The sequence below is a fragment of the Syngnathus leptorhynchus genome, chromosome 3 (assembly GCF_054491065.1).
Source record: "Syngnathus leptorhynchus isolate UIUO chromosome 3, UIUO_Slep, whole genome shotgun sequence".
Taxonomy (NCBI): Eukaryota; Metazoa; Chordata; class Actinopteri; order Syngnathiformes; family Syngnathidae; genus Syngnathus; species Syngnathus leptorhynchus.
Window position 1 is genome coordinate 6742684 of NC_141197.1, and position 21126 is coordinate 6763809.

Genomic DNA, 21126 nt, shown 5'->3' on the forward strand with positions numbered 1-21126 from the left:
TGGATGGATGATCATTAAGAAATAGCATCATCATGTGCAACATTTACATTGAGTGACCACATAGTAATTATGATAAAAAAGAATTGGAAAGGTTTCACCCCCGACACCGTGGCCTGCATGATAATAAATCAAACATGAAAGCTGCATCTGTAAATTATCTTTTGTAAATGGTACTAATACTCAGCTTTGATTGAGGCTTAGAGGCGTATTAATTAAGTAATATCTTGGTAATTAAAGCTATGAGGTTGCAGTGCTGTACGACATAATGTAGCTATATCGGTGACTTTATTATTAGTAACATGAGCCCGAAATAGCACAGCACTATACCGCTGCACATAACAACAAGAATAATGAAAAATTAAACATGTTAAAGTATTAAAATTGGGAATTATTATCTTTCTAAAAACTAGCTATTTGATACAGCTCTTGTATATTACATTAAATTCATAATAAAAAAAAAAGATATATATATCCAGCAACATACAACTCAACATACTACTTTCACATATTACAAATTATAAACACCAAAAATCATAGCCACAACCATATGCATCCAAGCATGCTCGAGAGCATGAAATTTACGAATAGTGGTGTAATAATTGAAAAATAGTGGTCGTACACTATTAAACACAATAGAAAGTTTATAATAAAGTAATCTTATTTAATCCCCTAGAAATGTGACAAGTCAAGACAAGTTTTCCTATTCACAACAACACTACAAAATTATAGGACATAATTTCAAGCTGCATTTGGAGCCATCAATATTTGCGTGACTAACTCGTGCATTCAAGTTGGCTATATTTCAAACCATTTGATTACTTTTTGTCCACTCAAACACTCGCTTCAGGTGTTAAGAACCTCCTGTGAAGCTGAACACGTATTGAACTACTATACCAGTGACCTGATTCAATACCAATTTAAGATAGATGGGTGCAAATCTGTGCCAGGCGGGCATAACGATTGATATTTAATACGAACGAGATTCGTGGAGGGCTGATGGGGGGGGGTCTGATGTGTTTTCATGATAATTAAGTACTGGCATCACTGTAAAAGCCTCAACATCTCATTGATCAAAATGGCACAATGTTTAGTTTTCCCATATCAAAAATGAAGAATTGCAAACAAAATCTGCTTCTTTCACCATTAATAACACTACCAATGCAAATCTTTTCCACCAAATGTCATGCAAACACTCTTTATCCTCTTACCTTCAGAACTACGTCTCCCTCCTGGATGTTTCCATCCCTAGCAGCAAGGCTCTCAGGCGAAATGTCCTTCACAAAGATGTGGCTGGCTAATCGCAGTCCATATTCTGCTTTCGGAGTTGAGATACAGAACAATCAAAACAGAACTGTTAGCAAAGAGCCAAATGATGACAGTGCAGCGGCATTTTTTTTTTTTTCACAGATAACCACTCAGACTAAACTCTGAATGCTCAGTAAAGCTGCGCTATTGTACAACGTAGGAACATTTTGTTGCTTTGCAACGCGCAAATTGTGTGTATGCTCACCTTCATGTTTCCGTGACTTGACAAGTGTGACCTTGGAAGGCCTGCTGGGAGCAGAAGAGGCTTGCGAACGTCGATCAGAGCGTGGCGAGAGGCTCCTTTCCCGCGAGGCACTGTGATCCCGTCTTCCACTGCTGCTACGTTCACGATCGGGTCGCCGACTACTGCTCGTGCCTCCACTTGCGCCAGCGTAGGCACTTTGGTCAGCACGACCACGGTGATGCTCATAGCCATCTTCTTCATCGCTTTCCCCTTCCTCATGCTCTGACATGGTCTCCCTGTCCCCTGGCCGAGAAACAGGGATCTGTACTTTTCTTTTCCTTCGAATAGTCTGAGAAATAAAAAACGGAAGTCTTAAAAACAAAAAGTGGCTACTTTTCTCTGTCGGTGACGAATACAAAGAGAGGAAACAAGGGGGAAGAAAGAAGTGACTATGACTAAAGACCTGTTTTTTGTTTTTGTTTTTTTTTAATACATTATTTGGAAATTTTCCCAGAATGCAAATAGGGACTACAAGGCTTCTGGTTAAAATTGTGGTTGACCTTTGTGCTTTTGCATTGCTTTTTAGAGAGTGCAAATTATTTCTGATTGCATGTGGAGTCGCATCATAACTAACTGAAGACCATTAGCAACTATTGAGAACTAGTTGCAGAACGACTGAACAATTATATTACATTGCGGTGACTCGACACACACGACAATATAAAAAGGTTGAAGCAAGCAGCATCCAAAACAAACATTCAATGTTCACATCATACTTACTATCTTTGCATTTTTGCCACTCTTGCGCAGTTGTTGTACAGCATACGCATGCTCCACATTGTCCATAGACACTGCATTGACCATAACCACTCGGTCATTTTCTCTGAAATATCAAACGTGAAGATAATTAACACAGGGAGTGAGTGACATGTAAGTATACTGAGGGAGTCTCGTGGAAACTTACTGCAGCAAACCCTCTGCTGGACCTCCTTTTAAAACATCAGATATCACAATGGACGTCTCCCCACTTTGAAAATGTGGGTTGTCTCGTCCACCTGAGATGGCAATGCCAAACCCAAATCCAGCAGCCTGCACATGCAAATTGAAATCACAATGTACAAATATGGCATATTATGTTCTTTAAAATGTGTAAAAAAAAATGCATTGTTTAAAAAGCCTGTTTAAATCTTGTATATAGGCAAAAAAAAAATTCCACCCGCAACGAACAAGCTCTACAGAAGCAGGCCATGTGAAGTAAACTTGCGCCCACAAAATTAGCAGAGCCAGAGAGCGAGCAACCGCTGCCAACAATGAGCTGCTCCTTTAGCCTCACTAAAGCTTCTACTAATTAGATTACAACAACCGGGCCAGTCTAGACAGGTACTCCAGTCAAGTTGATCCAAGGTACAATCAGGTCAACTAAAAAAAATATTGTATCGCTCACTTTTGGACATGACTATGTTCAGTCTTGCTGTAAATGCTCAAGATGTTTCCTCGATTTCTTATTTATTCAATGTACTAAAACATGACATGAATTCAATGAATTACATAGCTCGGCCTTTTATGTAAATTGTTATTTCTTTTGAAAAACACGTTTTGGGGACATTGTAATACTGTCAAATTCAAGGTAGGACATTATGAAAGGTTGTTTTCTGTTCTAGCATGACTGCGCTCCAGTCCACAAAGCAAGCCCCATTAATGTATCCTTGGATAAGCTTGGTGTGAAAGATCTTGGCTGGCCTGCACAAAGCGCACTGACCTCAGCCCCACCCAACACTGAACAAGAAAGGAGATGGGAAGCCTGGCCCACTCAGCCAACATCCATGACCTCACAAATGTTCTTTTCGTTGAACAATAAAAAGTAATAAACATTCCCACAGACACACCCCAGAAATGCATGGAAAATATCTCTGGACGTTTAAAAGGTATTAGAGTACAAAAAAAAGAGGACAGACTCCATATTTTCTGTTGGTCCACGCCTTTTGCTCATAGTACAGCCTGAGAGGCTGCTCAAGTGGTACAAACTAATTTTGTCTATTACAATTCAGACATGTACTGTAGTGACAAGAATCGATGTTAAAAGAAATCCGATCATGCCACACATCTTTCTCTTTGCTTTGAGCAGGAAGGAAGAGAAAAGAAGTAGATAGGAAGTGGATGCTGATGTCTTTCTTCCTTTCGTTTTGTTTCCTGCCATCTGGGCTCCTTGGCTATTGTTCCAGCACCATACATCCTGCTCCTACAGCTGCTCCTCTCAGTTCAAGAAAAGCCGACATAGGATTGAGTACAGTGCATGAGGCAATGGAGAGGGAGATGTTTCGAACAAATGAGGACAACTTTGTAATTAGGACAAGATACAGGGAGGGAGTGGGGAAAGACAATAGAGATGAAATGGCAAAGTGAATTATAGGGCTGTAAACACCTACCCTGTGAAGGGTCACTGTGTGCTGTTCCCATATGACCGTTTCCTCCATTGCTGCACTCTGAAAGAGAAAAAAATAAAAAGGAAACGTTAATTATACATTAGCCCATGATTTGAGTCTTTGGGGTAAATAGCTATGAAAGATCGCCTGAGATATGAAAAGCAGAGTAAACGTGCACAAATTATTCTTGGCTGGGTCATACAAGAGAGCTGAAGCAAAGATTGGTTAATTTCGCAACTCGTCTGTCACGGTGGATTAACTAACGCTCCATGAGCGTCCATCACTTACTTTCGCCACTCGGTTGCATCAACTGTCAACCGAGTTTTCCATATGACTGCATGTTTCTTTTGCTTATTCGGAAAGTTCAGAAAAGAGGCGTTCTAACTTCAAGGGTCCTTGCTTGGACTCAGAACATCGGTCTGAAACGAGCTTTTTTTAACAGAATGGTAGCGGCTTGCCTAAATTGTTCGCTTTTAGCTGATGCAGCCCCGCCGCTGTCAGATGTTTTTGCCTGTAGGGCGTGAGGTTACAGCTGTCTGTGGCAGAGAGCTGAGCACAATCCAACGTGGCAATAAAAAAAAAAGACAAACGCCACCATGCATGGCAGAGTGCACATTAACTTCCACTTCCATAATCAGGCCTCCAAAAACACACAGCATGCTATAGTAGAACAATCGGATCTATCAGCAGCCGCCTATTCGCTACTGTCATTATCTTTTATTAACAGTGTTTGGTTGTAAATGACATTGGGCAACGGAAGGAAGGTAAAAAAAATCCACTGAGCAAGTATATAAAATGAATGTATATTTATATGACAAATTCCTAGCCAACAACAGTGCCATTGGGGCTGCACTTGACCAAAGTTCCTGAAATTATTGATGTAAAAATATAAGACACACTCTATTCCTAATTTAGTAACAGATCAGCTATTTAAGCAAAATTTTGCAAGACTACTAAACTGGTAAACAGCTAATTTTAATCAGATAGCTGTCTGTATCATTTAACATATTTTTGATGCAGATTTTAAAAAAAATCACTTAGTTTTTTTGTTTTCTTGCACATTGGATCTTTGAGATATTTTCATTTTTTGTTTTTAAGTTTGGCGTATGCACAACACGGATATTACTATACATTATTTATCCCGAAATGTGGCAACTGTTGCGAAATTTAACCCTTAAGTCATAAATATGATCAATTCTAACACTATATTACATATTATTGTTACTGTACTTACTGTACATCTTGAATTTTGGTGCTTCTACTCACTCAACATTTCACTCATCCGCAACAATGAATCAGTTGGCCCCATCCTATTGAAAACACAGTTAACCCTTTGACCCTAATTTCCATGGCAGCTCTGTGTGGATGTTATTTATGTCCATAATTGGCGCAAAGCTTGGGCATCCCCCAAAACTATCCGCCCCTCTCGAATACCCCTCCCCTGTCTGCCACTACAACTCTCACAGTAATGCCGCTATTGTTTGATAAGTTCTGACCCATTTAGCCACTGCTCCCACTGACATTCCCAAACACTTCTATTTCTCTCAAGTGTTCTGCCATATAATCAGCCATCCGTTCACCCATATCTAACAGTCGAGGCCCACGTGAGAAACAACAGGGTGATGGGTCATGAAGAACAGAGAACTTGAACTGTGACTTGTTTGGCAGAATGGTAAGAAGAGGAACATCACATTTAATCTCTCACGGTGAACATGTTCAGTAAAGCGTTGTAAGATGCCTCAAAGTGCATGCAGTTCAGTTTACCTGTCTTGTAAGAGTCACAGATGCTCAACTCCAATTGCAAAAATGTACTTTGGAGAAATATATTAATTTTATTGCTGATTATAAACAAGATCAAAGAGGTAAAAGGTAAAAAATAATGTTCATATGGCATAAATTAATAAACAAAAAATTGGGAGGAATTTTTCCAAGACGATTAACAGAACAGTTAAGGGCGGAGCTTATCCGGTTTTAAATAATTCATACACAAGGCCAGTTAGGGTTAAGGCTCAATACCCATCATGGATCAGTGAGTTTATCGATGAGAGAAAATCTACAGATACATTGTGATTTAGTTAATTCTGAATAATAATTGTATTTTCACCATCGAGGACCAGGAGAAACAGCTGATTGAAAGTACTTCCGCAATTCAACGACCCATCCAACCATGTTTTAGCAAATTTTCCACAGAACTCAGAACAAAGCAAATCATCTGCTACATCACTCAATGTTCATTGCTCAAAATTTGCATTCATATTCTATGTTCAATCCTATCCTTTAGCAATTGTGGCAGAACTCTTTTGACACCAGCAAGAGTGCTGTTGCTTTGGTTTTGAATTCACTTACGGTCCTGAAGAGAAGAAATTACAAAGGCGCAACTCATCTGAGACGCATTATTCTGCTAAACCACAATCACGTCAAGTGTTCAAAACATTCAGAGTTATCAGTACACAGAAGTTAGAATGTCAATACAAGAAATCTTTAAAAAAAAAAAAAAAAAAAAAAAAGGAAGCCGTTTTAACTCTTACATTCAAGATTCAAAAATGTGTTTTTGAACACGTCTGTCTCAGATGAGTCGGAATATTTACTGAGACTATATCTTGCACCATTGAAATTTTAATAATAATTCTTCACTGCACTCTGAAATGACCATTAATATGCTGGTGGATTGGTTGTAAAGTATCAGGATGGAAAGCTAACGAAAGCTGTAAATAAGGCAAATGAGTATTTTAGTACTTCTATTCATAAACATGACAAATTCTGCTATCTCAAAATGTATTCGTTTATAAAAGCACCTATTTTGTTGTTGGAACATTGTGGGTCACTGTAGCAAAAAAAAACCCACAAAATATGCTTATCTCATTTTTGATATAAATAAAAACAAAAATACGAACGAGACAAAGGACAAAGTTCTTTTAAGTGACAGAATAGTGTAGCGTGAAACAATAGTGTACTTGATGTTGCCCAAACTAATGGCAGCCTAGTATATTTATACTTCCATATTAGTCAGGCTTCAACTATGGCCAGCAGGGCCGGGGGGCTGGGAAACAAAGAACAGCAATCAAACCACACATGACTGTGTATGTGTACACACACACACACAGACACACACACTCACACAAACACACACACACACACACACAAGGCATAATGTACAGGGTCCCTTTGTTCAAGCCTGCCTTGGCCTGGCCTCGCCTGATACACAGTCTGATACAGATAATAAGAAGTCACTCCAACTCTTCAAAGACTAATCCACTCATTTCGGCCATACTGATGAAGTGAATGGAAGATTAGTGATGATATGGACAACAATAATCTGCTGAAGAGAGCCATGAACACTTTTGGAATGCAGGATACGACTCCACTGTCACACCCGCAAAATGGCGTCGCCAAAGTCAACTAACTTGAAAGTACTCAAAAGGCAAAATTGATTGACGATTTTGCTTTCACATCAAAGCAACTTTTTTCATTAAAATCAATTTGAAAGGTATGACTGGCAACATCCTAATATTTAAGTAGCCCATTACTCACCTTTCTTGCATCTTCTTTGCTGAACCACAGGACTGATTCAAAATAGCAGGAAAAATTAAATACGGATCAATAAAAATCATTAACCACATCGCTCTTTTTTTTGCATTTTTCAATATTGACTAGGATCCGACCATGCGTCTTCTAGAGAAGGACAAGAAAGAGGCAAAGCCTTTCCAATGCTTTAGATCAGTGTTCCTGCACTCCTTGACAGCCCGAGGCAGGATGTAAGCGAGAACAGCCACAGCACCCACAGGAAAACACTCAGTTTCCTGTTTGCAGGAAATCGCTTTAACTTCCATTGAAAAGTTTAAAATTCCTCCTTATATAGCTCAACTAATCTCATGGCCTCATCACTTCAAGCAGCTCCAGCAGTCTTTTCCACCATACAGAAATCTTAAATTGCTGCAGAATAGTCAAGTAAAGTACACATAACGTATATCATAATTTCAGATACATTTTTAGACTGACAACTACGACAAAAACTGCCACCCTTCAGCTTTGAAGGAAGGGAATGTCAGTATGCCGCATTTACAATACGGACGAGAAAGAAACTCATCGTATAATTATCATACGCTTTACAACTGTATCCAACTGAATTAAATTGTTCCGCTTTATAATCAAACTGTCCTTGACTCATATTATACCCCATATGTATCAAAATAGCTGTCGAATTCTCTTTTAAAGGACTGAGGCACAACCCTAATATAGTAAGTAATCACCCTAATATATACTAAAGTTAGCCAGATTTTACGATTGGTGATAGATTATCAGCCGGGCCCGATTATCGGCGCCGATATTTGCCATTTTGCCGATTATTGGTGTTGCGTTTTTTTTTTTTTATTAACCCTACAGCTAGTAATTGATTATTTAAAATTGGGTCAGGGGTGAACAGTTTCTGCTATGGCTATTGTACTTTTTTTTCCAGCTGTTCTTAGTAGTTTTGAATGATAGGGTCTTTCCTATCACATGTTGTTAAAATATAACATTTCAATTTAGATACTTTCACATTCCCTCAGTTAATTTTATACGAGATGCTGCACTTAGTAAACTTTAAGCGTAAAAAAATGGCAGTGGAAACAAAACAGATCCAGGAATATGCAAATCTATGGGTGCTAAACTGCAATCATGAGAGGGTCCATATGAGGAGGCACACTGGGGTAGGAAAAGGGACTACTTTATATTGTACCAAAGTGTTATTTAATAGTCACAATAAGCAGAGAAGGCGTTAACATATATCATGACATAATTCCTCTCTAGTATGCCATTCTTTGTGTTAAGTAACCACCACAGACTATCATATCGAAAGCCCGGATGGACAGAGGCCATTTTTAGAGCAGGTTTTGTGACTGCGATGTGGTATAGAGGACAGCCAGAACTGTGCATACACATGAGTGAGTAGATGAGGGCAAAACGCCAATAGGCAGATGACAATGATGATGATGGTGATGATGTGCCTAAGTACTGATGCAGTGTTGTGCTGGCATGAATTAATATGCTTGAGTTAATTAGTCTCAAAGAGCAGCTCGACTCTGTCATACATCTCTATGAAAAGCACCACAAGGAGCCCCTTCAGCAGAACAAACACATTTACACACCTCTGATTGAAAACTATCTGATAAAGATTGACTGCTGGAGTGGTGAGGCTAGGAATAAAATACAAAACCTATAATCCAGGCTTTTGGATTAAAACGTTAATCTGAGCCATGCTTTTCTCTGAAGACTATTGCTGCTGCTGCTGCTGCTGTCTCATGACGGCAGACGCGGGGAAATAAATAGAAGGATGGATGGATCGAGGGCTTGCTGGATGCAAAACGGGAGACCACTGTCATGTCTGTGTATCCGATTCTCACAGTGCATTGCCACATTCAGGAAGACGTGCCTCAGTTGCAGCTGCATGCCAACCATTTGAGAAGGAACATATTTTTCTCACCCTCAAGTACAGCTGGGTCATACGGTTCCAAATACAATATCCATTTTTATTCCGACAATAATTTGTCTACTCAATTTCAATTGAGCATTCACCCTTCGCCTTTAGAAAAAACTAATGACAATGGCATTATTCAGAAAGGGTTAGATTGCCTCCCCCAAACAGTCGACGACACATTTTGATTAGATAATTTTTATTTTGCATGGTAAACAATTGATTAGAGACTTCTAAATGGGGGAATAAAATTCTGAGTATAGAATAAATAATGTTGCTTTTATTTTTAAAATATCTACTGGCCCATAAAACCAGCGTCAGTGAACTTTGGGTGCCCCTAAACAGTCATGTTAATGTAGAAAGTTGAATGTATCCTGTTAAATCTATCGTGAAACACTATTTTATGAAGGATTTTTCATCATTTACCAGTTTGCAAATTTTAATCCAGAAGCGTTCCGTCTTCACATAAAAAAAAAAAAAAAAACTTTCTTGACAAACAGTTTTCCAGATGGAAGTATGGCTAGTTCGTTTCTTTTCATTGACCTAATTAGGGGTGGTCATTGCAATTCATTGATTACTTAATTGCTCGGAATGTGGTTGATTGTGTGGAATCAATTGTTGATTAATTGTGTCCCGTCGCAGTAAAACCAAAGTCCGTAAAGCACTCGGAAATAATTTCGACTGCTTAATTTTACGATCGTCATCTTTCATGCATCAATTACGCCTGTAACCTTCATGATGCAATTAGATCCTAGCTGTGTTTTATTTACCAAGTGAGTGACCAGAATCACTCATGTTTGACTTTGGAGAAAAACTTAAAATGCAATTCCCACTCAAAATGTGTATTTTATTTATTATAATAAATAAATAAAACACTTAACGTTAGATCGTTCGCTAATGCCAGTATTTCACAATTTCATTTCAAATTCAAGCCGCAATAAATGTCAGATACAGTAACAGCCAGTGAAATGCTCAATATTTACTCATTTTCATTTGATTTCATTTGCACATTCAGAAATATGCATTTGAACCACAAAGGCTGAGTGTATTCAAAATGATCACACAAATATTCAATCGCAAGCGTCTGCTTGTTACATGGCACCAGTGATCACGACACATGCAAGAAACCACTCTCCGAGTTTAAGGATAGCCATTGCTCAATAACATTTGAGACCCAACCACCCGTATTCATATTGTGTTTTACAACTGTATTCAGAATTTCACATGTACCACTGAAAATAGACAAGCGTGCAGTCTTTGATGCCAAAATAAGGAGCGGCCTTTACAAGGCAACTCATTCTCAAAAAGTGAAATGGCTATTAACGTGTCAAAGTGCACATGGCAACTTGGATATATATTGATTCGATGTATACAGGAAGGATTTAACCTGAGGCCCATTCCATCTTCAGTGTTCTCATAGAGTTAAAACGTCTTCCCTGCACGTACCAGTATGAATATGCACTTAGACTGTACGACCGGATAGAATTTACCACTATACGTTGAAAAGTTGGCCGTATTTGCGAGTATATTGGCCGAACTTAAGTCTTACCCAGGTTTTCAAGATACTCGAGCAATTCTATAGAATAGTCACTCAAATCAATAGTGTGTGTTGTGCCGTGAAGCCAGAATGCTGCATATCTGAAACACTAAACTACAATGTGTGCAAATCTTTAAACATGAATGGCATGTATTCAATAACAATATATGGGATCCACCAGAAGACACTGTTAAAGGATTGTACACAACATTTAGTTGCAAAACCTTTAAAGGCAATCAAACGATTTCTGTAGCTCTCAGACTATTGAACCCGTTGACAGCTATTCTGACCCACTCCGCGTGATCAAACGCCTTCGGTTCTTTCAAGCTTGACGGATTGTCTTCTCAGACTTCATGTTTAAGATTGTTCCTCAGTAATGTTCAATAGGATGCACAACTAAATCAAGGCTCTTCAGAATAGTCCAATGTTTTTTTTTCTTTTGAGCAAATCTTGGGTATTTTTAGCTTAGGTCATTAAACTGTTGGAGGACCCATGGCCTGCAGCTGAGAACAAGCATTCTGACACTGCAAAGCACATTATGCTACAGAATGCCTTGATGAAGTTGTCTTCATATTTTATTGTACCCCACCCATAGGCAAGACACCCGGAGCAAAATGTAGCAAAGCATATACACGACTAACCTATTTGATGTAACAGTAAGCAGTGTTTGATCTTTTGAGCTCATGGAAAAGCAAAATTATTGGTACCTTGACAACATGGAAAACGTGGTCGGACAAAATATATATTTACAAGTCACAAACTGTCGGAGAGAGTGTGCTTTGGATGGATAAGACAAAACTGAAGCTTTTAAACAAATTGAAAGAAATAATAATAATCAAGCAACATAAATAAATGCTATGATTTTGATCAATTTCAGGTTATTTCAATGACATTTTTTTTTCCCCTTTCTTTTTGCCATTCATTCATGAATACGATATGCTCATTTACCATGGAAACTTCATTTTATAGTAGTAGAAACTAAGGGCAAACCCGGAGTTCTAACCAGGCCCAGAAATGAAACCTTTGTATTCATTTTATCTCCGCGTACACACAGTATTTTCCCCCACCCCACACACAGGCCTCCAAACTGTCTCTCTTTCACATGGACACACACAAATACACACACACAGGCAAACACACACTTTGGAATGTGTAGATAAGGAGACATGGGCTAACTCTGCCAGTTTCTCATTAAAAAAAGGCCTCCTTCACCTTTTGCGTTCTTCATTCTTTGGATGTTTTATTCCAATTTCACTCAGTATGCATTTGCAAGAGTGCATTTAGTGGATGTTGAAGGGCTATAATTATTCTTAGAATAATTATTATTATAAAATACAGTATCTTGAATGTAGGCAGTGGTTCCAAATCAAACTGGAGCAGCGATTGACAAGACTGAAACTAACTCTGCCACAGCACATAGGCAAAATTAGACCAAGTGCTTAGTCAGAAAGGGGACTGTCAGCTTCAACTTCAGTAGATGAGCAAAAATTTGCTACGTCTGGCAAGCCAAACATATGTCTTGACGGATCGTCATGACAAAAGCAGTATTTGAATCACCAAATTGGCAGCCATTTTGAAATACAGTACAATAACAAGATTCCATTCAATTTTCAAGTTGCACGTCATCTTACAAACGTGCAAATCTGAACCAATAGCAGCATGAAACTAGAGGCCAAGCCCACTCAACGGCATTCCCAAGCCCTCTGAGGACTTTGTTACAATAGACATGTTGTGGGGCACAATCTATAGTGAATTAATGAGTTACTGTTTGACAGGCCTTTTTCCCAAGCACTTAAATAGCAACGTAATTAGAAATTCCCAAAGAGCTGATTGGGGATAGGAAGGGGGCGCTTGCATTCTTCATACAGCAAAGACGAGTGTCAAACAACGTCATTATAAAGAGCAGACAAAATGTTGGGAATGTACAATGGCGGCTCATTATTTTGGGACATCAAGAACTGAGTGAGCATATTGTACACCGCAGAACCTCTTTGAGGCGGTTTGATTTAGTGTGTGCAAAATTTGGTGATACTTTTGCATTTAAAGAGAAATAAGAATAATGGTAACCATAACAGGTGCAACAAAAAGGTTTTAAATCATTAAAACCATTTCAAATGAGAAGATGTGAGTGGATCAAATCGAACAGAATCCAACTGTCAAACCCTTTAAAAGGTATATTCAGATATGTAGAAGATCTATTCTGATATGTATTAAATCTTCTTTAATTGGAAGAATATTTAAAGGAAATGCCACATTTAATTCATATTGTAAAATGACAACAAACTCATCGCATCCTACCCTCTTCGTACGGAGCCGTACCATTTCGAACCGTTCATCTTACTGAGTCGAACCAAATCAAATCATTCCACTTTAAAAGAAAATATCCTTGAATCGTATCGCACCCCATGTATCGGATATGCGTTCTTTTATTGGAGGGATGCACACCCGTCATAGTTTTTCGTTTAGGAAGCGGCTGATGATCTATTCCCTCCCTTATTAGAGTGAACAAAGAGAAATCAGAAACAGTGTGGGTGTGTTGTGTAAAGGCATGAAGAGCAACAAGCCTTGGGATGAATCTGTTCCATCCTCTTTCTCTCTTCTCTAACCAGCTGAGGCGTGGCAAACCCAAATCACCCTCCATGAATCAGCAGAATCTCTCTTGTTATCTGTCTCACACACACACACACACACACACACACACACACACACACACACACACACACACACACACACACACACACACACACACACACACACACACACACACACACACACACACACTAAACAGCCAGTGTCAAATCCCTTATGCCTGTAATAGGACTGATAAATCCCTGCAGAGACCTACCCTGCCCTGCACTGCCCCGTACCGCACCGCCCTGCCAAAAAGGCCAGCTTGGAGTGTCCTAGCTTTGCAAAAACGGCTGTCTGATGTGGAACAAAGAAACTACCAAGACAGCTTATGTAATATTTTCCACCAAGCTTTTGAGCAGCAGAGTGAAAATCAATAAATTATACATCGCCACCCCTTTTCTGATTTAAATTAAAACACAAGTACTCAGGTTATACAATGCAAGGAACTCACGCCTTTCTAAACTTATCACAACTTTTGTTAATTTTTCTGATTAATACTGTGTTTGTGGAATATGAGTTACGGCGCATAATTAACCCACTTTTATCCATTTTAGGAAGCGGCCATTTTGCCACTTGCTGAAAATGAGATCCCAGTTGCCAGGTTTAAGGTCACAACCAATCACAGCTCAGCTTCAGAAAACTGCTGAGTAGTATAGGGCTAGACGATTGATCATTTTAATAGCGTATGACAGTGAACAGTATACTACTCCATCAGCACAGCTAAAGCATGACTTATTTTCAGAAGTTACAGTATTTTGACAAAGATTCCTCACCCTTGTTTGTATGACTACCTCTAAACGTGGAGTAAATGAAGCCATTATGCAAGGCATGTCCTCAAAAACAGGCAACACAACAATCCTGTTGAATCATTTGAATAGGAACCACCCAAATGATGAGCTGAGTTTGCACAGTCTCCTCATGTTGCATAACAAGTTTGGTTGCTATTAACTAGCCGTTCCATACACGTGACCAAATCAGCGATCAAATGTGTCATTTTTTATCATGAACACTTAAAAGTAGCAATGAAGTGACCGCCATGTGTAACATGGTACTGGCAGTAGTAGTGGCAATAGTAGTAGTAGAAGTAGTAGTAGTAGTAGTAGTAGTAGTAGTAGTAATAGAAGTGATGACATAACCTAACATTCACACACAGACACACGCACACACAGCACACATGCACGCACATGCACGCGCACACTAATAAATATTCTGACTACTACTAAAATTACCAGTAAATAGTGTGTAAATAATTTGCAAAATGTATCAAATGTAAAATTACTAAATTGGTGATTATTTGTAAATACGTATATTGTTTTACATTTCTATTGTTGTTGGCATTTTATATAAGAAATGAACTTTTCAGATGTTTTGGGGTGTCACTAAGGCAAACATTTTTAGCATCATAGTACATTGTTGTCTATTATAAAATATTCCGTGAGCCTTTAAAAATCAGTCGGAATGTTTTAAATCGGCTGGAACTCGATATTAGGTTTTTTTTAAATGGTGGAACCAAAGAGTTGATAACTGTGGTACAAATCCAACGTCATACTGTGGCCTCTGCCTAAAGCATGCGAAATGACAGGGTCGTGGTTTATTTGATGATTTTTTTTTTTTTTTTAAAGGAAGATTTTATTGAGTGTGACGTTTGAGATTGATGAGGTGTCCAACAGAATACAGACTGATATTAAGTTATTGCCCAGCCATACAAAGAGCACTACAATGATGATAGAAGAAAAAGTGTTTACGAGAGAGGGTAGACTTTTCAAAATATGACTACGATTATATTTGCAGCTGCCATGTTATCATCTGCATAGATACCACTGATGTGACAAATCAGATCATTTATGTGGTATTACAGTGTCAAGACACACAACACTGAATTCAGAAGAAGATTAAAATGGAGCAAAACAGGTGAAGTAAAAAAAAAAACCAAACCTGGCGACCCAATAAAAGAAATTCCTTCTAGCTGTTGTTTTCAATAAGGGGAACAAAATCATCTATAGTGACAGTTTACATCTGCCCACCTTGAGGCGTAAGACGGGATTCCAACCACGGCATGTGGTCAAATAGGTTGAGATTGTAAGGTCAGTTACAGTTCTGTATGAATTGTGAATCCTAATTGGAAAGTCAAACCCTAATGTGGTTTGTGTTTCCACCACAGGGTGTTTTTCTGTGGATAGCCGTACGCTGCATCAGCTATGTAAATAGTGTGACATCATACCAGCCGGACACTGTGTACCTCAAGTGAAACAAAAGGCAAATATAGGAGTAGATCCACATATATCCAGCATTTAGTGTTTGTACAGCTTCCCATTGAGTTGTTTTTATACATAGGCACATTTTCTATAAGATAACACAGTCTTCCTCTCTCAATTCCTGCTGTTACACAAATATATATATATATATTTTTTTTTTTACTACCTTCACCCTAACGGAAGGGTACAAACAGTGGTAAGGTACCAATCTGTTTTTCAGGTACACCTTCATGACTTTTGAGAAGAGAAATTCCCAAAGATGCTTCCAGGAATCAAAATTCAGACGACAAGATAAGGAAATCTTTCAAAGCCATTTTCAGAAGAAAAAGGAATACCAACTCTACTTTTGTTGCATGCAAAAAAATTTGAACCAAAATACGGGCTCATGCTTCCTGCCACAAAAAGACTTGGATTATAAACAGATTCGATGGTGACAAAAGCAAATAGGATGGATGTCATGGTCAAAAAGACTATGTTCACATGACAGGGTGTGATGCCCCACACAATTTGGATTTTTTGTTCATTTCAGTCTTTAGATGGACTCATTCTCATTACAAAAACGACTTTGAAGCTACTTCTGATCTGAACGGTAAACGTCCGTGACGTGAGACACGTGTACAATGGTTCGCAGTGTTTTGCAATGACTTCCTAAAAGAATTCTTACATTCATTTGCTTCATCATTGGTCATTTTAGGGTGTTTTCTAATGCCAGTGGAAAATCAACTTTCAAGCAGTTTTGCCAGTTTTATTTGGTTTAAAATGAAATAAGAGGAACAAAATTTGCACAAAACTGAGACACAAACTAAATGTAGCACTAACTAGACAATTGCTTTTCAAATTCTCAATGTTCTCTTTTATCAGTGGCCACGTCTGCTGTGATCCTGACCTAGAACAAAAATCTGCTATGCTCTGTTCCTCCTTGCACTTGGTCTTCTAATTACGTTTCCCCTCCTTCAGTGATGTAAATGGTGAAGCGTAATCATCAAAGCGGTTTTTGCCTCACTATGCAACACTAATTAATACCACCCCCTGCATTCAAATGCATATCAGTGCATATCAATAACATTTGCTCTCTTTTTGCATCCATGACAGTAAACAGAAATGGATTGAGGCCAATAGTAAAAGACCAGAACTGATTCCAATATTGTTGGAAAAAATTTTTTTTAAATGTTATAAAATGAGTTTAAGAACTTGGAACATTGTTAGTGTTTACAACCTAGCTTGGGCAATAGACCTTACAAAATATTTCTTATTATTCACTGTGTGAAATTAATTTAAAGTTACGTCCAAATAAGGGCTACTCTTAATGGGAAACTTTCTTTTTGTCTACAACTGACATTATAGCTTGATGAACTCTGAAATAGGAAATATGATTCAGAGGTTTGGTCCAAGGTGCAACTAGCAAGGCTCTGCGCTTTCCTGCCATTGTCACGGTGGAGAAACACAAACAGAAATCTTAAACTGGTGCCACCAGATGATCACGACTCGAAAGGACATTTCTTGAGTAAAAAGCATCACAGTTTTTTATTACAATTAAATAAGAACGACCTCAATGTAGCGTGTGACTCAAAGTACTCAACTGCCAATCCATCCATCACGACTCATGAGGCAGAAGTAAATGTTTGGATGTTGAAAGACAAACCATAGCACAGACGTATTTGATTCACAGTTGATTTCTCAAAGTGACAATGCATGATGGAGTTGCCACGAAATTGAGTGAGGGAGGGCACGTCTGCATGCAGCCTTGGATGACTCTGTTATATATCTCCATTGCCTTGGCCCTGTCTGCTAATCATGCAGTGACGTCTGGGCCGAGGTCACCGTGTGTGAGGAAGATGGGGAGGAGGAAAAGAGAGAAGAAAAAAAATCTTCTGAAACTCCCTCATTAACATTTACTATTTAAGTGATTTAAGTGTAGAGATTCAAGGTGAATGAAGCGCTGATGTAGGCAGGTAAGTAAGTAAGTTGGCACGACTATTTCAACCCAAAGGTATACACTCTGAACCGCTTCATGATCGTGCTAATTTAACCAGCACTCTTCAAAATAGCTTGGAATAAAACCCTCTACAGCGGAGCTCCAGACTGCCCCTACATGGTGGCATTTTGCCCGTGAGTTTTAACACAGTGCATGGAAATTTGTCATCTACGCACGCGCACATGTGCCCAGTAAATCTGCAGATTTTTTAAAAAATATATTCATTGCTGATAAACTCGTTCTCCGAGCTTCAATCCATTCATCAGTAATAAAGTAAAAAATTCCCTATATAGTGTGGCCTGTACATTTTCTACTTGTGCCCTTAAAATGTAAGATTAGGGGCCACTGCAGACCTGGTAAAAAAAAAAAAGTGTCAGTCTGGTGCCCCTGTCTACAGTATACTTATATTTTACAAATCGCAGAAGGATAAATCTGAATAGCATAACCTTTGACCTATTAAAATCAGCGAGCATTTACAATCGGAAGTTCTACACTGAGCCAACATGTGCACACCACGTCATTGCATTACAGTTGACAGAGCTGGTTTCGTCTAACAAGAATAACTGCCCAAACCTGAATTTCACCACCTCTAATAGACAAACACAGCACATTCCTCACTTGTCAAAATGAAAAAAAAAAAATCTACATACTGTAGGATACTATTGAACACACACACACACACACACACACACACACACACACAACACACGCACACACACAGCTGTAATAAGAGGATTGACCCACTTGAACATACACTCAACGGTCTGTTTACAATACTGTATTTCCCTAAACTAATGTAGTCTAAAATCGATAGACAGTATAGTTACACCGTGCAACTGTGACAGTATAAGACTTAAAAAATATAAAAATAAAAATAAAAAAGTGACAACAGGATTGTTCCAAAGAAGTTCTGCTGTCTGTAAGATGACCCAATTCCCACATGATTCAGATGCTAGATGCAGACAGTATAAATATCACTGCGGTTGGGCAAAATCCTTGCATCTCTACAAGTACCACTTTTCAGGAAACAACAAATAATGATAATAATAATAATAATAATAATAGTAAAACAATAAAACCCAAATAATAATAATAATAATAATAATAATAATAACAGACCCTTGTAGGGATGTACCAATAGTAGAATTATTTTGAAAAAAAATATGGTTGAACAATTTTGGACGTAGGAGGTTGGTGCCAGACTCAAAAGATATGTACTGCATTGCATGAATATAGATAATACCCATTGTTCTGAATGTTTGTTGGGCATGTTCTGAAGTTCCAAAAGATAAAAAGATCAAAGAGTTTACAAAAGAATTAAAAAAAATTGCTTCGGGTCACTAGAAGAAACACATCAAAAGGGGCCTTCATGTCCCCATTTGAGATTAAGAACATCGATAGGTTTATAATTAATGTTACTTATTTGGAATTAGGGAAACAAGTATCTTTTTCATCTGGCAAAAACAATCGTCACACAAAAATGTATCTAAAGCCTCCACATTAGAATATTATGCTTAACCACCATAAATATCCTCTTTAACCTTGAAACTTTGAATAAAGTAGTACTGTGCTGCATTCATAAGGATGCCCTGTCTCTGCTGTAATCTATTATGACGTCATGGGCACTTGCAATCAACAGGTTGTCTTTGGAGATGCCTCATGGGCCACAGCATGGTTGTTGTATCAGTAAGCAGATGCATTCTTATCAATGAGAACAATGAGTACAAAGTCAGATTTAGAAAGGAGAAGAGCACGCCTGGTTATAAGATATGCTACTAAGTGTAGACTTCAAAAATAACCTTGAGCTCCAAACACAACCACCATTGTGCCTGGCGTCACTTTTACAACCAACGAGCGAACTTTTACTATAGCCACGCAAACAAGAAATTACAGCGATACTTCCCAAGCGTGCTAATTTGAGCGATTCATGTTGAAAGGACACGATCACTTGACCTTTTTTTCTTTTTTTTTTTCCACAGCAGAAACCCACCTTATTTGACGCTTTGGAGGACATTTTCCTCTCCTGTTCGGCTCCCAAAGTGACAGCTTAAACCGCGCTGCTGCCTTTGTTTTGATAGTCACTTGGCCGAATGCAATATTTCCCTCCAGTTGAAAAGTCGCCCAGCTGCCGCCACGCCGGGCCGCTGTGTTATTTCACTTTATCCAGGAAACATGTCACGGAAAGCCGTGAGGAAAGTCCAAAGTTCATTATCTTATCGTCGGTGCCTAAATTGTTAACGTCATTCCAATCAGGTACCGTGGCAGAAAACGCCGCGCGCGCACGCGAATCTACACACAAAGGCGTGACTAAGGTCAGTTTGTGTGGATGTCTCGTTGCTAGTGTCCACCCCTGGATGAAAAGTTGGGAAGAAAAGGCATCACTGCGACGGTGTACAGCAATGGCAGGCGGGGTGAACCTCTCCCTGCCTTGGCTCTGTGAGCAACTGCCGTGTCTAGGCTGCGCGGAACAAACCATTGCACAAACACAGGGGTGCTTAGAATCGGAAGCAACGACCAAGAGACCATGTAACGCCATAATCCATCGATAACACACTACATTTCTTTGGAGTTTAATATCTATATCTATATTGCTCTTTTTTTTGTGCGTTAGATGTTGATATTGCTCTGTACATTTTTAAAGATTCCATCATTGTCCACCCCCGTTGTCTCGTGGAATACATAGTCCGGGATACAATGAGGAGAAGCGACGCCGCTGTCCCTGCTGATGCTGAATGCTCACTTTCTATGTAGTGATGCGAGTTTTATGTTGTTGGTGGAGGAGGACATTTGCATCTGGTGTGCAGGGGAAAAGAAATCCCGAAAAAAAGGAAAAGGAATATATGAAGGATGAAGAATGTTAGTGCTGTTGCAGTAAAGATGTGTTGGCTAAGCATTCTGGGACAGCATGTCTTAATTGTGTACTACAGAAACAACAAACTGATCCCTCAGACAAAAAGAGAAAATCAGCAGGATTGTTTGTGGCTGATAAGTCATCTCACAGGAGACCACAAAAGCCATTCAAGTCAAGTTCATGACTTCCTAAACCTAGCCCCACCCTCAGGATACAGCAAACCCAGCATTGTTTCACAGTTTACGCTTGTTGTAGCAAACGAAATGTACATCATGAAATAATAATAATGCGATAAAAGTTAGAATGTCAGAAATGACAATGCTGTGTGATAATATATGACAATTACGTACATGTAATTTCCAGCATTTATAGTCTTAAAATATAGACACACCCTGGCTTTTTCCAAACAAATTCAGCAATCGCGTTCTCTAAATCAGGCTTTTCTCATGATTATTTCCTCTGCCTCGTTTCCTTAACAGAAGAAAGGAGGGCTCAGTGTAGGTGGTCTTGAGG

At 38.8% G+C, this 21126-nt stretch overlaps 1 protein-coding gene across 9 annotated transcripts in view; it reads right to left on the minus strand.

The window, feature by feature from the left end:
• Nucleotides 1-20205, minus strand: part of tjp1a (tight junction protein 1a) — a 42387-nt gene extending 22182 nt beyond the window's left edge. For 4 of the 9 annotated variants that reach the window (XM_085906737.1, XM_085906735.1, XM_085906731.1 and 1 more), the window contains exons 1-6: nt 19753-20204; nt 3916-3972; nt 2454-2578; nt 2270-2372; nt 1511-1838; nt 1209-1312 (exon numbers count right to left, since the gene is read on the minus strand). In XM_085906737.1, the coding sequence (XP_085762863.1) occupies nt 1209-1312; nt 1511-1838; nt 2270-2372; nt 2454-2578; nt 3916-3972; nt 19753-19776 (741 nt within the window). In that variant the 5' untranslated portion in view covers nt 19777-20204. Of the gene's footprint in view, nt 1-1208; nt 1316-1510; nt 1839-2269; nt 2373-2453; nt 2579-3915; nt 3973-19752 lie in introns of all 9 variants that reach the window. The other 5 variants (XM_085906730.1, XM_085906733.1, XM_085906728.1 and 2 more) reach the window with 2 other exon arrangements.
• Between the last annotated feature and the right edge of the window lie 921 nt (nt 20206-21126).